Here is a 17,122-nt window from a genome sequence, read left to right as displayed (position 1 = left end):
GAGAGAAGTGGAGTGCAATATTGACGTGAACACAAGGCTCGGATACGCCGTTATCTGCCAACCCCCGACACACACTTTTCGTCCTGTGAAATTGCTTCGCGAGAGCTTTCCGGGCCTTTTTCCAGCGTCTCGCATCCACGTTGCGCACGTGCAATCAACGCGTGTCATGACCTCTGTCGCTGTTATAATATCATAAAAAGATACGTATAACGTGTACAGCACTTGCGCGATTCGTGCTAAAATTGAAACTTGAAAAACAAGATGAAGATCCGTATTTCGTATCAGTAATCATTAATGCATGTATGAAAGCGTGATAAATAGTGATGATAAATTTTAAACATGACGCAAAAGTTATCGTATTTGAAATCACGATATGCCTGCTGCGATTCTCCTTATTATCGTACAATTCTGGATCTTACATTTTACCGGGATCATCGAGCAAATGATCGGCGAAGAGTATTCAGCTCCCTTTTATGCCTACTATAACGTACTTCATTACGCGGAACTTAAAAGGGGAGGTCGGAACTCGGGTTGCCGAGTATTGAGGAGACACCATCCACCTTTACGGTGAGCATGATGCTGGTCCTGCGATTGGCGGGAGGATGCTGCGGGTAGAGAAGGCTGACGGAATATCGTATTACATCTGCGGAAGACGCGGGATTATTTGAGCTCGGGTCTCGGGTAGGACGGAAGAGAGCGAAGTGAGGTGAAGTGACAGAGAGGAAAAAGCAGAGGGAAACGTAGAGCAGCCGATTCTCTATTAGAGAGTAATACGTATTATCGATTTTTTGGGATGAAAACGGTAGGTTATCCCGGTTCAAATCATGACAAATGTAGAGATATACACCGACGCGCGCGCAACCGTGCCACTCTTCGTCGTGTGTGTTTGTCGGTTGAAGTGTTTCTCGCGACCGCACCCTGGAAAAACTTTTTCCAATCTTTCTCTCTTTCTCTCTCTCCCTCCCTCCCTCCCTCCCTCTCCTTCTACTTTTCTTCTCTCGTCGCCGCCACCGCTGCCGTGAATTTGTTTGCCCGGTGAAAAACAGGGTCGCCGACTTGGAGATCTCGCAGAAATCCCTGCCGACGAAAAGTAGCTCGTACTTAAGCGGATTTTTGAATCTTTAGAATCCAATAATTGCTTTGAGTTTTCTGTAGCATTTCGATCATTCAAGATATTACAGTTAGGACCATCAATCATGATGATAATTACCGCCGGACATTATTAAGTCTCAAGATTTATGGGATGTTTTTTTGTCAAATTGATAATATATTAAATGTTCAAAATAATTTACAGGAAATAATTATCTATAATAACAGACCATATATATAGATTAGAACCAAAACTGAGCAGAAGGTTACTAAATTAATAATTAATAATTATGTGTATTAAATAAATAGTAATTATATAGAAATTAAAATAGTCCAAGTTAAACTTTATTATTAATTATGATTAAGTTTCAAATTATTCAACAAAAAATGATTACAACTTTTGATTCTAAGTGATTCAAAATAAATTTAGATATAATGATATTTTATATTGATATTTTATACTTTATTGAAAGGTAATATTTTTATATATGATTTATTATATGATTACCGTTTATAATAATTAATGATTAATAATTAAACCCGATATGCTTACTTAATGATTATTTTAATTAATTCTCTTTATTAATTAATCATAAGGATTATCAATCACTCTCTAGCACTGATAAAAACATGTGTACAAAACGCGTTGTAAACATATATAGAATATCATTTATATAACAATTATAATATTAAATTATAATACGAAAATTATGTATATATAACGATAATAATATTAAATTATAATATGAAATGCAATATATATAGTGTTCCAAAATTAAAAATGTCAAAACTTCGGCAGCGTGTGGGCAATCGATAAATTAAAAAGGAAGTTTTTTAAAGATTTGCTTGTTTTTGCTTCGTTTTAGAGAAAATCGTAAAAAACTACATTGCATATTCATTAGAATATGTACACGGCATGTTAGGAGTAATTAATTCACTTAATAGGGTTCTGATGAGTAACTGATCAGTCAGTTACTAATTCATAAGAGAAAAGGAGGAACATAAACATAAATAAACTAAAATAAACAGGATACAATAATCCCGCGTTTTCGCGCATTTATTTACAATTCGCTAATTTTACTTTAGGAAGATTTTAATTTACTCTCTTCTCTTAATTTCATCTTTCATACTTTTATTTTATGATACTTTTCGATAAATTCAATAATTTTAATGTTGATTTATATTTTTTTATGAAACTTTTTTTGTTTGCTTTATTATAAAATAAAAGTTGTAATAAAAGAACATGGAATTAAGAAAAGAAAGTGAATTTAAATCCTTCTGAAGTAAAATTAAAGAATAAATACGCGATAATGCAAAATTATTGTACTTGCTTTAGTTTATTTATGTTTATATTCCTCTCTCTTGTAAATTAGTCAATTATTTATCAAAAGTTTAGAAGTGAATTAATTACACTTGTCACAATATACCGCGTACATATTCTAACGTTGAATAGGTACATTAACGTTCCTTTTTTTTGCAATTATCTTCAAAATGAAGCAAAAATAAGTAAATCTCTAAACGATATTTTTCTTACTGTATGTTAATTTATCGATCCCTTACACACTCCTGAACATTTAACTTCGAGACTGTATAGTAACATATATTTGAAGAACTTGAGAGATTGATCAGAACTATTTGGATTAACTACACCGCGCATAGACTTACGTGCTATCGGCCTTTTGATTCGAGAGACGATTCGATCGTCACGAAATTTACGAGCCGTCAGGGTTCGGCTCTCCGCGAAACAAAACGACGACCGGTCGCGGGCAGCCATCGGCGATCCGTACAAAGACAGCAACTGAAAAAGCGTCGCAAGTATTGACAGATACGGTGAGAAACTGCCTGGGTTAATGGCAGAAAAAGTTATGGAATCGAGCTCGACGACACCAACGACGAGTTAAATACCTTGGTTTAGTCGTGCCGAGTAATGGAGGACAGAAAAAGCGGTTGTCTTTAAAACAAGACTAGTAGCTGTTTTTTTTTTCGCTAAAGTTGATCAGATGGCGAGATCAATATTATCAATTGAACACCCCCCCCCCCCCCCACAATGAAGACGATAAAATAATAAAATTATACACTTAATAACTAAAGAAAATTAGGAGACTAATACAACATATCTCTTTTGAAAATTGTGTAATGCGGACAGATTTATATTGTACAAAATTATATTTCTTTTATTTTTCTGTAGACTTTGCCATGACGATTCACGATCATATCCTTCTTGTTTCAGCAGCAGAAATACCTCAAGAGGACGGCCGAGGATTTGGAGCCTGCCAGTGCCGGTAGCGGCGATGGTGGCTTCGGCGAACCGCCGGTTAAGCTACAATGTACGCAAGGTCAGCATCAGCATCAGCAGGCCCCGGGCGGCGGTGGTGGCGGTGGACCCCATCATGGTCACGGTCAGCATCAGCCGGGAAATGGTGCGAACTCGACAGGCCCGACGCCTGGCAGCGGGGGCGGTACTGGTAACAGTGACGGGAACGAGGGCCTCACCAAGTTCCAAGTACAAATCGTTCAGCAGCTGGAATTCACGACCTCGGCGGCGAATAACTCGCAGGCGCAGGCAATCTCTACAAACGTAACAGTGAAAGCGCTGACGAACGCATCGGTCAAGAGCGATCTTTTGAACGCGTCCTCTTCGCCAAAGCCCGGTCCGGATACGTCCGCATCCGCTGCGTCCAGACCGCAGGCCGGAAATGGCAACGGGCCTGGCGGACCAGGGCCCGGCGCGGGTGGCGGGCCTGTTCCTGGTGGCGCTGGCGGCAGCGGCGGAATCGGTTGCGTCGACATCGGTAACCTGGTCGAGTGCAAGCAAGAACCGGACAACGAATTCGTAGACTTGGAACAATGCGCCGCCGCGCTGGAGAAGGATGCCGCAGCAAACGGCGCCGGCTTTCCCGGCTTCTCCGAGTTTATGGGAGACGACACTGGCGACGAGATTATCACGTCGGACGCGTTCAAAGATCTCATCTCCGAGATATCGGACTTCCATCCGGAATTTATGAAGGACTTTGATTTCGAAGACAAAAGCGTCGACACGCTGGCAAACAACGCCGTGGCTGCGGCTGCAGTCGTCGCAGCGGCCGCTGCTGCCGCTAACAACAACAATAATAGTAACAGTAACAATGGGTTGCCAACGACGAATAACGGACAAATTAAGATCGAGGATGATAAGGACGCATTGCATCCACAGCAACAACAGCAGCAGCACCCGAACAGTGCAAACAATGGCGTCAATAGTAACAACGTCGGTAATAATAACGGTAATGCAATGCCAGCCAACTCGAGCCCGGGCGCTCTCGGTTCCTCGCAATACTCACCCGCACGACTTCCTTATTCCGGGCTGGATTTCAAATCGGAAATGAGTCCAGCGGCCCAGACGCTCAAGCAGATGGCGGAACAACATCAGCACAAGAGTCAACAACTGGGTCTGGGCGGATTTAATCCTACGGCGGCTGCAGCGGCTGCAGCAGCGCGGGGTCCAACCGCGAGGTCCCCGTACGCCGAGTTTCCCCAGTTTGGTGGTGCGTCCGATTATCTCGGCAGTCCTGGCAGCACGGGCCCGACTGGCGGACAGCCTCAAGCCGCGGCCACCGGAACCGGCTCGTACCACAAGAACAATGGTACTCCAACTTTCGGGAACCAGCAGACGAACGACATGTTTGTCGGCTCGCAGACGCAATTTGCCGCGGCGGGTCTGACAGACATGAAGAGGCCTCAGCCGGCTACGACGGGCGGTAAACCTAGCATGCTCGGGCCCAGTGGCGGTTACAAGCAACAATACTCGCCGTACGGTAGCCCAGGCTCGATGCCGAATCACGGCAGTCCGGGATACCCGTTGCCACCTAGAGGGTCCCAAAGTGGTGGACCGAATCAGACCGGCTCCCAAGGACCCTTCAACACGAACTCTACACCACCGAGACCTCCTTCGGGACCTGGTACTTCTACCCTACAGATCAATCAAGCGCAGCAATTGCACATCAGTAATCAGATACAAGTAAGTGCAACATTCTTTTGCATAAAATTTTTTTTAATCTCACATACGGAAAAAATTATTCTATAATGTCGATTTATTTTTGTACTTATTTTTTTAGAAATCCTCATATTCTCGCGTTCACACGTTGTTACTGTCTTGCATATATATTTTTATATCTGAAAAAATTCTCGTGCGCGTAATTTTTAATGAAATAAATAATCGCGCATAAAAATATACACCATACTCTTGTAGTATTTTTAATTCTTATTATTATTTATACCACGTGTATATACATATACATATATTAATGTATATTGCCTTTTCGATTCTCAATTATCAGGATATAAATAAAATTTAACAGCAAATCAACAGTTGGAATTAAACTTCTCTCGAAAGTTACCACGTGTATCTTCCTCGATGGAGAGATTTCGTAGCTCTCGAGTTTCGACATGGCAAAATTTCTTCTCGGTCAGCTGGATGCCAATTGCCGCTATCGCGGTAATCAAACGAGCGGTGCAAGGGTGAAGCTATACCGACAGCTACTCGAGGCCGAACCGAATGATATCTGTTGCGCCGCGACGACGCGTCTATTTTTGTCGGCGGCATCGCGGGGCGTCGTCGTCGTCGTCGTCGTCGTCATCGTCGTCGTCGCCGTCGTCGTCGTCGTCGTCGTCGTCGTCGAAGGGGTGACGGCGGCAGCGTTGTCGGTCGTCGATGAAACGGGGGTAGGAGGGAGCGCCGGCGTCACGGGGGCGCCGCGACGCGCAACAAGTAGTCTCGTTTCTCCCGCCACCGCCGGCGCGGCTTCTCTTTATAAATTTTCCCTCTCGCCAGAGAGTCCACCCCTGCTCCCGCAAACCCTCTCTCTCTCTCTCTCTCTTTCTCTCTCTCTCTCTCTTTTTTTCTCTCTCTCTCTCTCTCTCTCTCTCTCTCTCTCTCTCTCTCTTTCTCCGCGCCGACGCTTCTGGACGGCGGTAGGGGCCAAGGGGTGGAGTGGGATGAGAGAGACGCAGCGAGGGGTGGTTGCGCACAGCCGGCGTCGCGACGCCACCGCCGTCTGCTCGATTTAACCTGCGCCTGCAATCCGCGTCAATACGCTCCGAAGTGGTTAGTCGCGGGGCTGCGCTCGTGACAATATGCACGTGCCACCGTCGTCACGTAATGGGCTCTTCGATAGCGAGATAGCCCTCGTACAAAAGATTTTACCTGAACGGATGAAAAGAATCGCCTTCGATACGCAGAGAGCTCGATATTTCAATCCGCAATATTATACGATTTCAATGAAGCTCTCTGAATAACTGTCAATGGACACATCTTTCGCATAAACAAATTAATTGTTAGGAACGCCAACTCGCGTTACTCTCATCAAATTGATTAGATTATAATAATATTATGTATAATAATTTTTAGTAACGATATAAAATTTACAATATACGCGATCTTTTCACGAACGTTTGTCTTAATCACGCAAAATCCGCAAAAGATTCAAAGATCAGACCGCGCAATTCACGAGTCTCTGTCAAATTGTAGACACGCATATGGTCAGCCGCGGTGTCTCTTTTACGTCTGAATTCGAGGGGAACTTGCTGACCGAGAGAAAATCGGTGGTTCTCCGGCGCCGCACGCGAGATATCCTCCGCTATAAAATCCCCGGTCCATTGTGGCGGCTGCTCGGACAGGTCTTATCTGCTCGTACCCGGATCCCGGATTTGGATTTGGATTCGGAAGCGTTCCTAGTCGCCTGCTCGTACGAGCACGTTCCTCCCTCTCGTAAATCACATAAGGTGGCGTGTATTTGCATCTCAATGCGACGCGGCGAATGACGCTTCTTTTTTTCTCTTTAACCGGAAGACCGTCATTCTCTTTGGTCTTTTCTTATCTATAGATGTCTCCGTTTTTCTTTTCGTATTTAATGCTATCGCCTACCTTCTTATGGGGGTTATATACTATTTTTTTCTTTTTTACCCGAATTAGTCGAGCATAATGTTTTGTTTCCCCCTTCCTCCGTGTAATATTATTACAAAACAACGACATCATGATATCAGTAATATAACATGAAATTTCTGCGATTGGCAGAGATTCGCTATGCGATACGATAATAGGGATCAGCGCGTGCGATATCGTGCAGTTACAATTAATCATTCTCGAACCGTTCTGAATCATTAAACTCCACCCCTCTCCTGAATGCCAATACGGATCGATAGGTTTCGTTGCCAGTGGAATATTATTGAAGCTCATAAAAAAGGGAAAAGGCTAAACGCGGATACCAATGTTGGAAGTTGGAATTCTCGCGTCTGGCAAAATCGTGCACGAATTTCAAATATTGTAATCAGTTGTAATCAGAAATACGAGCGAAATGGGTTCGGTGACTTCGTACATTTTTAAATGTAGATCGTTTATGCAGAAAATTTTTTACACCGTCTCGACGTGTCGTTTACTTATAGAAAACTCCGAATGTCTTTTGAGGATTTACAATGTCGTGCCATCGATTTACATACTGTTACATGTTGACTTTCCCACGTTCTTTTCGTAACCTCTCGCGTCGCCCGACCCTCTGAATCGAGGTTGTTATCGGGACGAAAGTCCATCGAAACGGAACATGTTCGCTTATCAAAGCCGCGTATTCGGGTATGCTTTTTAAAAAATCGTACACAGTCAAGTACGATGAAGCTTTTTTCAGATGTAGATTTCGAAGAAAAAGCGAAAAGAAATTAATATGCATATTAGAATTTAACCGAAAATTCAATCTATTTACAATACCATTTAATTGCTTTTATCGTAAAGTTATCATATGATACTCATTTTATCGGCTAATAAAATAATTCTTTATTTATATATACATTACATCGGACGTAGAAATTAATTTACACCACGCGGTGGAAAGCAACAGAGATGTAACCGTGGACAGGGAAAATCGGCGTACCGGAATGTCGTGCAAATCAAACGTGCCACGACGTAATTCGTAAAACTCATTCGGTAAATACGACGCGATCGATACGATTTGCGAAGCATAGCCCATTTTTCCCCTCCCCCCCCTTATCCCTTCCTCTTCCCCACTTTGTAAAAGGGCGTGTATATTATGGGCGTTAAACGCCTTTTCCAAACGTTCAATCGCGGCCGTTCAATGATCATAGCGAATATTAATTATCGCTAATTGCGGAAATGGAGAATCGTAATATTGTAACAAACAGGTAAGCGTTCAATAAGAATTTATCATCGAGGTTCGTTATCAACGTGTAATCAACGCGACACGTGTTATTGGTCCGTATATTTGATTCGGAAGGAAGAAAAAAAAGTCACTGCCGACCCGCTGGCGAAGTATCTTCCGAGGAGAAGAATAACGCGTGGAATGGATTTCGTGGAATTTTCTTCGTATCGCGAGCTATGTCGGGAATTTCACGCAGATGAAAACGCTTCCAGTGACGCAACTGACGAGGGTGCAGCGTTCACTTGGGTATTCATCACGTATATACTTTCCTCTCTTCTTAGTAAGCAGTACAAGTTTATGAGTTTAAAGTTAATTGGAATGCTAACTGGAATTATTAATTGCTAATTAAGTAATAGCTCCGAGTAACATTGATTTATTTCTTCTTTTATATTCTTGTAAAGTAAAAGAAAATTCCAAATTCTTGATACTATTATAATGTACCGTTGAAGAATAAATTCTTACATTCGATCCGATAACATTAATTTTCTCGATCGCTCGATCGGTATCCCGTTCGGATAACATCGTCATATGTTTATTGTCGAAATAAAGCGAGGCGATCACGTGTGGTTGGTAACCCCGTCTTCACCTATGCAAAACAGCATCCGCGGATTAATTGCCGAAATATTCAAATTACTGATTCCGAGGCGCATATCACGGCTCGGTCACGCCACGCATTTAAATGATAATGTGAATACGAGCATGTAAGCTTCCTCTTTCTTCCTGGAGTCAACACCTTTCCCGCCGACGTCCCTTCGCTCGTCATCGAGGAGATCGGTGAGATATCACGAACAACAGACGATTTACCAAAAGGGTTATCGATGCCAATCACGTCAATCTACATACTATAATGAAGGCAAGAAGGACGTCGTTTCCTTCCTATGTCACTTTTATCTTGACCCTGTACAAAGTCCACGCTCCTGTCTTTTCACTATATCGATGTAGAATCACGTGTCGTTCATTCTAAACTGACAGTTTGCTTTTGTCAAACGAAAAATATTTGAATTGTACGGCAAGATTATCAACTGCTTTTCCTCGTGCACAGGTCGACTGTATTCCTTTACTTTAGGGTCGATTCACGATTCTTGTTGCTTGCTGATAAAAAATAGGTTGTATTGGTATTTCATGTATAGATGCGTACATATGGATGATATCGTGTTTTTCCAGGAAGACCGGATACTAGGACCTCGCGTATACCTATTTGCACCCTCATATGCGGCGGACGCGAGCGTTATAGAGAATCGCCGCTCGTGTGCAACGTTGTTCTCAATTTGTTTCTATACCGCGTGTACCACTTGAAACGTGATTCGTTAATGAAACAGCACTCGTCCGTTGTCGGGTCGATTTTAGCGCGTGGAATACCTCACATTATTCAACACACAAAGACGCGACGCGCTGAGTAGATCACCCTGTTAATTTTGACGAAACATATGATTGACTTTTAACCATTTCCGCCAACCAGACGCTCGAACGTGTTTTCGTTTGATGTATACGTATATTTTATCGCTTTAATAATTTGCGCGTTTAGTTGCGTCAATATCACGTGCATTCTTTCTACACGTGAGTATTCCTATATCGCGTTAATTAAGTAAAAAAAAAAAAATAAATAAATAAATAAAAAACGGCGTTTTACAAATAACGCTTTAAAATATCTCTCTCCTGGAAAATTTAACGCGACACTCGAAAAAATCGACGTTGCGCACGGTGATGAGCGGTTACGATAAATCGCTACGCGACTGGCGTGACCGTAAATTAACACCGCGCTCTTATCGAAGAAGAACGCGACGATGCGTCCGCGTAATCGTCACGTCGCTTGCAAATTGCGACGAAACGTCGTCGTACAATCCGCGCAATTCCTGTCGCTCCTCGCGCCAAACGTTCCACAATCGTAACCGTGTGAATACGTTTCACTGTAGTAGACGGGTGGGTCACGTGTAGATACTACCGCTGTTGCACCGTTCGTTCGCATACCGGTCTAGTCGCGCATGAGATCCGTTTTACTTGCTGTATACAATCTTACGTGTCTTAGGTATACGTACGTACCTGAAGTAATTTGATTTTAAAATTAATTAACTCTCTTATTGTTAACAATGAAATTTGATATATATATATGTGTGTGTGTGTTATAGATTTTCTTTATAAATTCAGCCTTTTTTTCGATAAGAAAGTTTTATAAAACGGCTGTATTAACTATTTTATAAAGATTCGGCGTTTTGTGAAAAAATTAATTTTATAAAATGTAATGACGTTACGATATGATACGAAAATTAATAGCTCTCGATCTGATTTCTATTTTTAAAATTATATGCATGTAAAAGTATTAACCAGTTATGCTTAATGCACTTTGCTTGTACGTTACGTCCTATGATGTCTTAGTTGACTAACTCACGATTTTACAGACGTGCTGGGTTGATGCCGCGCGTCATGGTATAAGCGACCAGTACGCACACCAGTGCGATCAAGCATAATGTATAAGGCACATTCCACAATGCTTGTGCATACCGCGCTGAAATCGATATCCATGTCCCTCTGTTTGCAACCTACATCGGCGTCGGCTCTGTACAGTCTGTTCTCGCATAAAGTCGTCGATTGAATAGGCATTCTCATACTCAAGTGGGGAGTCGATATGCTCACGTAGTATTATTGTCTCTATAAATCGTGTACCTGTAAATTTTTACAAAACTTTGACAGAGATTCATAGAGCAAACAAAGATTAATTTTACTCTTTTCTTTAATTTTTGTTTTCTGAAATTAGCCTACGATATTTCATTCATATTTGTCAAATGCCATATCGGAATTATCAGAAATTTTCTGCTGCAAATTCATTGTTTTTATCGAATAAAAACCTATTAATATACGTTCTCAAATTTGGTTCAATTTTGCATGAGAAATGAAATTCGACGAGAGATACTCCCACGAGCATCCTTATATTAACGAGACGATTGCAAATAATGTTATACCCAATGCATCGCGCTCTGGATGCACAATAATTTCCGCATACACTCCCAATCCGAACAATTAGTAGCGTAGAAAAATGTCCGAGCGTCGATGTCGGTTTACATAATCGTGTACAGGGACAGACGTCAACCCATGTTACGCGAGTAATTACTTTCAAACATAGGAACGCGGATATTTTACTTGTGCGTATTTTTTCTTCGAAAAATGAAAAAAAGATAAATATTTCTTTTGCGTATACTTCTTAAAGGTACCAATATACAAATTCTTTTTTAGTTTTTTTTATTATAATAATATATAAATCTGATATGTAAAGTTAATTTTATATATAATCAAGTAAAATTGTATACATCTATATGTAACCTTAAATGTTATTTTTTTCAATTATTATTTTTGATTATTAAATTGATCATTTTTATAGCTCTTTACGCCTTTTTGAAACCTTTTCATTTTATTAATTTTATATATATAATGCAATTTTTACAAATTCATCTTTTATATATAATTTCGATGTTATTATTTTCTTTCGGAATGTACAGGAATCAATTACAGTTTTATTGTCTAAAATGTACAAATTCGAGAAGCGATAGGCCAGTTGAATCACATACGAATGATCGCGATTCAATCTTGTGACGCTCGGTGTCGATCGTCATCGTCGGATTGACGTAAGCCGTAGTGGTCGTCATCGCGGCATTGCAACGCGGAAATTTTGCCTGCGGCAAGGCCGGCAAAGTGCTTGTGGCGAACACGCGTGCACAGGTCTTGGAGTGTCTTGGAGCGTGCCGTCGTCATTGTTTCGTGCTCGTGCGTCGAGCGTCGAGCGTCGAGCGTTCGCCGCCGAGGTGCCTCCGCACCACCTCTCGTCGCTCGCCCGGCGCGAATCCGGTTGACTTGCTAATTTTAACTCGACCGTGACACCGCGCAAGTGCAACTATATAGCGCGCGCGCACGATTGTCTCGCGCGAACGAACGAACGAAGGAAGGAACGAACGGGCGAGCGAACGAGTTCCCAAGGAATCCGCAATTTCACGCACAAACTGATACCACGTTGCGTGGCTGTGTATGTAGGGTAAACGACTTGTGGTTCGCTCTCTTCATTCCTTGCTACTACAATTGAGATGCAATAAAGGTTCCACGCACGCAAAATAGCTCGATAAAGCTCGACAGAGGGATTATCGAGAAAAAGGGAATCGGGTGAATCCCTATCGAGTACAGAGAGTGACTTGCACACATGGGTAACACGTATGTTAATCGCAAGTGTGACGAACCATGACTCACGAAAATACTAAGGGTGTTAGTCACTTTTTGAAATATAAACAGATGCATGTCTCTTGTTCAACACTCGCAAATGATATCGTTTTCAATGCACTGTGTAATTTTACAAGGATTGTTGATTCTTGTTTTCTCTCTTTGTGAAGGTTTTTGAATGTTCTAAAAAAGTTAACATTTATTTGCGAATAAAATGGAGATATAGAATGTTGTGTAATTATCGTTCAAAGATGATTTAATTGCAATTTTGAAAATTTTTTGCATTAAGTAGTTTTATGTAATTAGTTATAATTTAAAAATTCTATGAAAATCAATTTTATTCGAGATACATATTTGCAGTAAATAAAAGTGAACAATAAATTTCTGTAGCAAAGAAGCAAAGAACGTTAGCATTTATTTGATTCATTTTTATCGAGTATTTTGCGTTCTTTAAAACCACAAAGCGTTCGTCGATAATATTTTCGTTCAACGCAATTTCGACGCACGGCGATATTCCGAAATATTGTTTTCATATGTAACAAGGCTAATAAAATCCGTAAGACAAACGATGTAGCCGGGTTTGCATACATCCAATGGCGTCGAGCGCGCGCGTTTGCCTCCTCTTGATCATCCCACATGACGGGCACTACCTTGGTCGCAATTTCCAAAGTATTATGCTTCACTTATGTCTACATACAAATCATATAAATCTTCTGATATTAAACATAAAATTATATATAACTGGCAATTATATATTTTATGTTTGGCTAAACTTATGTTTAGAGAGAGTAATTCTACTTCAAAATGCACATATTTCTCTGATTTTCGAACTAACCAACTTTTTCTAGAAGAGAATAATAGAAAATAGAAAAAAAGGAAATAATATTGTTCGGATTTTTAATCTTTTTTCTTAAAGAGACATTTGTGTGTATCTTTTGCTACGAAGGTATCGGCGCCATCGCTATCCCCGGTCGTCGCACGGCTCCCTGGCACGTCGCCGAGGATATCGCAGCAACCGAACGAACGCGTCGACAAGTAGCCCGACCGCAAGCACGCGTATTTTTGGTGCAGCGTTCCGCGGAGCGACGTCGGCCAATAGTGACCTCTTCGGGGAACTATCGAGCGCCTTCTGGAACTCATAACTATATATTTGATCCAGGCCAGATAAACATCTCTCAAAAATAGTAGTCGGCCGGCGTGTATAGCAACGAGACTTGGTTGGCGGCGACGATGGCTGCGATCTTAAATCGCGATTCGTCTTCCAGAGAGAGAAAGAGAGAGAAAGAAAAAAGAAGTCCTCCCACTCGAATTCGCGTACTCTCTTTTTTTTTTTTTTTTTTCATTTTATTTTTGTGCGTCACGTATTTTTGTGGACTGCAGTGGAACCGCATATGCGGTTAGATTTTCGCTCGTTCGTATTCGCTTCGATCGCGCGTTTCTTTCCTCACAGACCGAGATTAGCTCGTCTCTAAAGATAGGTCGTCACGTATTAATGTCGCCATTGCCGGTAAACGTGCGAACGCGTGCGACCACGAACGCTTTCGGGTTTTAACTTCTGATGCCAACTGGATTGGCCTTTAGAATTGTGGGGGTTGTTAATAATTTAATTAATTTCTGTTTAGTAACGGAGAAGAAGAACTAAAGGTGCAAAAAATAATTAAGCTAATATATATAAAAAACGTAATATTTTTTTTATAAGTATAAACGTAAATTAATGTGAAAATTATACATGCAATGGACAAATATTGATATGGCGCAGGAATGCAAAAGGTTAAGAGGTTTCATCCGGATCGACCTTCATCGATCGCACTTCATTACAATTTCCTGTTTATCGTTCTTTCGTTAGTTTCTAAATGCCACGTCCGGTATGACGCATCCGATATATTAACAAATACACGCTTGCGATCTCTTAAGATTTAATAAGGCCTACTGACAAAGTTGGACTCAATAAGATGTTTCGAAGTGGGATTTAAAGGACGATCGCGACTCAAGATGATGAAAGCCTCTTCGAAGCGCCGACCATCTCGTCCACCAATGCTTATAGTTGGTTCCCCTCGTCTTTGGTACAAAAAGAGGTCACGATCCATAGACTGCAATCGCACGACTGCAAATAACTCGAACGCCCAAATGTCACGCTTGTAAACGTGTCCTTTCGATCGAACACACGCCCTTCTGCAACGATGCATACGAGAATGGATATAGCAATGGATATAACAATATTTTTTTGAACAAACTTCTCGGGTTTGATTGTTCATAGTAAACAATTTTAATTTTTTATTTGAATTCCTACGAAAAAAAAGATCTTACTGATTCATGCACAGTAATATTTTGGAGATTTGTTCTACAGTATATACTGTAGTCGATGATGTGTTTTAGACATGATACAACTGTTATTTTTAATCTTAATAACGATGTTTTATTTTCTTAGTTCTAGATATAAAAGTAGATTAAGATTTTGCATGTTCTCTCTTTCTCTCTCTCTCTCTCTCAGATTTATAATGGTTCAACTATCGACGATAGCGACCACCCAGATGACAGAGGACTCCCGTAGAGGCCGCTCTATTTTTCACTCGCGACAAGCTTCGGCTACTTGTTTGCGCGGCCGTAGCGACGATAAAATTCGTTTACGAGTGCATTAGACGCGCGAACCACGGCTTTTGTGCGATAGCCACTTCCGCTCCACTTGTAAATCAAGAATTTAGCTCGGTGCGCTGTGCTCTCTCTCTCTCTCTCTCTTTTTCTCTTCTCCTCCTCTTTCCCTCCGTCGCGGAAATCATTTGCCACCGCGCTATTTTTACCGCGGTAGCTGCTAATTCCTCCTCGATCACACATGGCAAACTCCCGCACGCGTATACGTACGACCTCGCGCTGTTGTTCTCTCGTTTTTAGTAATTGAGATAGTAGTCCGATTAAGAAGTGTCAGTCATCACTATTTAATATCTATGTGTATGCGTGTGTTTGCTAATTGTCAATGATGACGTCAATTAGCGTTTGAAAATTGAAATTTTTCAAGATACATATATCTCTTTTTAATTTGCGAGAAATTTTCTATTATGATATTTTTCTGTAAAGACTGGAAAATATTATTTAATTATGATTAACGATATTAATTCTTGATGATAGAATCAAAGAAAAATTATTTTTACCAATAGTGAATTGAATGGAAATCAAATGAAGAGTTTCAATATTTTAGACCTATCGACCTATTAAAGTCAACCTATTAAAGTAAAACATGATAATTTTATATTTTTGCGTTAGTTGGAAATTTCCGGATACTGATGTATAGCTCACTGATTAAGGATTTGAAAAAAGATATTAAAATGCTGTGTTACCAACAGTCATGCGTACGCGTAATCTCGTTTATTGTGCAATAACGTGTACGTGCTTGGCGACAGCCTTCGTAATAAACAAGAAACAAAACAAGGAAAGAGAGAGGAATAGAAAAAGCAGAGCATTATATTCACTTAAAATACAATAACTATTTTAGACACAGCAACTACGTTATTCAAGTTGAATTAATTATTTAATTCGCTTAAGCTTTTAAATAGTCAACTCTATGCTGTTATATTATATTATATTGTGAGACACGAATATATCGTACTAATTAAGTTTAAATGAATAAAAGCGTCGACGTTTGCTTAGCAAGAATCTAGCATTCTTCTTTCGTCTTGCGTGCGTTCTCCAATACTTACGTTCTCTGTGCGCGACGCATAAAGATATGATAATTAGGCGTGGCAAACGGCGACGAGATGCTCCCGATGATACCGGAGACTGTCTTCCCGTATGGAACGTGACGTAAGCCCGATTCAATGCTGATGTCTTTGCTGGCAGTCCTCACACACACACACACACACGCACACACACACACACACACGCGACACGATCGCGCAGCAACACTTGCAAAAAATACTTTTATAAATATACCGTAGTATCCTAATATTTTACAATATTTTACTACTCGAATTAGTTTTTTTTTTTTTTTACGTTGATATTTTATTGAATGTGTTTTTAAATGAATGAAACATTGTCATTTTTATTAGAAAATGGGTAAGTAAATCTTTTAAAAGTTTTTGTCTTAGAAAGTTGGAAATAAAATATATGAAGAAAATAAGAGAAAGATTTTCAACTTGAGAAAAGATTTTATTATTATTATTATCATCATCTTGATTGAGTAATTATCGATCTTCACTTGTTGCAAAAGTTTTAAAGAAAAATACTATGGTTCACGTTCTATTTCCGCGATTGGTTATCGGAATTGAGTCAAGGTAGTTCGCGTATAAAGTGGAACAAATTTTTCTTCATAGATCCGTAAGGACGCAAAGAGAGAAAAAAAGAAGAGATAATTTAAATGCGCACAGGTATGTGTGGTCCAATAACAGCGATGCAATATTTTTTATTACAGCCATTAAGATAGTATTGGTCGTAATTCACAGTCATTTTGATGTTCGCGTCCGTCAACGCGAGTTCCGTCCTTGACGTTGTCGCATTTATAGCTCTCAGTTCATTACAATAGTGTATTAATTCATTTATTTCTCTTTCTTTTTCTCTCTCTTTCTCTCTCTCTCTCTCTCTCTCTCTCTCTCTCTCTCTCTCTCTCTCTCTCATTTTGCGAAAATCGATACGCGGTAAAATTATACTACGACGTTATA

The 17,122-nt window shown here is 40.6% G+C and overlaps 1 protein-coding gene across 12 annotated transcripts in view; it reads left to right on the top strand.

Annotated features, from left to right (window-relative positions):
- The window catches only part of Mam (uncharacterized), a 164,603-nt gene that overhangs the window by 108,096 nt on the left and 39,385 nt on the right, over nucleotides 1–17,122 (top strand). For 7 of the 12 annotated variants that reach the window (XM_072896234.1, XM_072896296.1, XM_072896288.1 and 4 more), the window contains one exon: nucleotides 3,320–5,086. In XM_072896234.1, the coding sequence (XP_072752335.1) occupies nucleotides 3,320–5,086 (1,767 nt within the window). The remainder of the gene's footprint in view (nucleotides 1–3,319; nucleotides 5,087–17,122) is intronic. The other 5 variants (XM_072896241.1, XM_072896311.1, XM_072896305.1 and 2 more) reach the window with 1 other exon arrangement.

This window comes from Anoplolepis gracilipes, chromosome 1 (assembly GCF_047496725.1).
Source record: "Anoplolepis gracilipes chromosome 1, ASM4749672v1, whole genome shotgun sequence".
Classification (NCBI taxonomy): domain Eukaryota; kingdom Metazoa; phylum Arthropoda; class Insecta; order Hymenoptera; family Formicidae; genus Anoplolepis; species Anoplolepis gracilipes.
The sequence above is the reverse complement of the archived record's forward strand: the minus strand, read 5'-3'. Positions and strand labels throughout refer to the sequence as shown.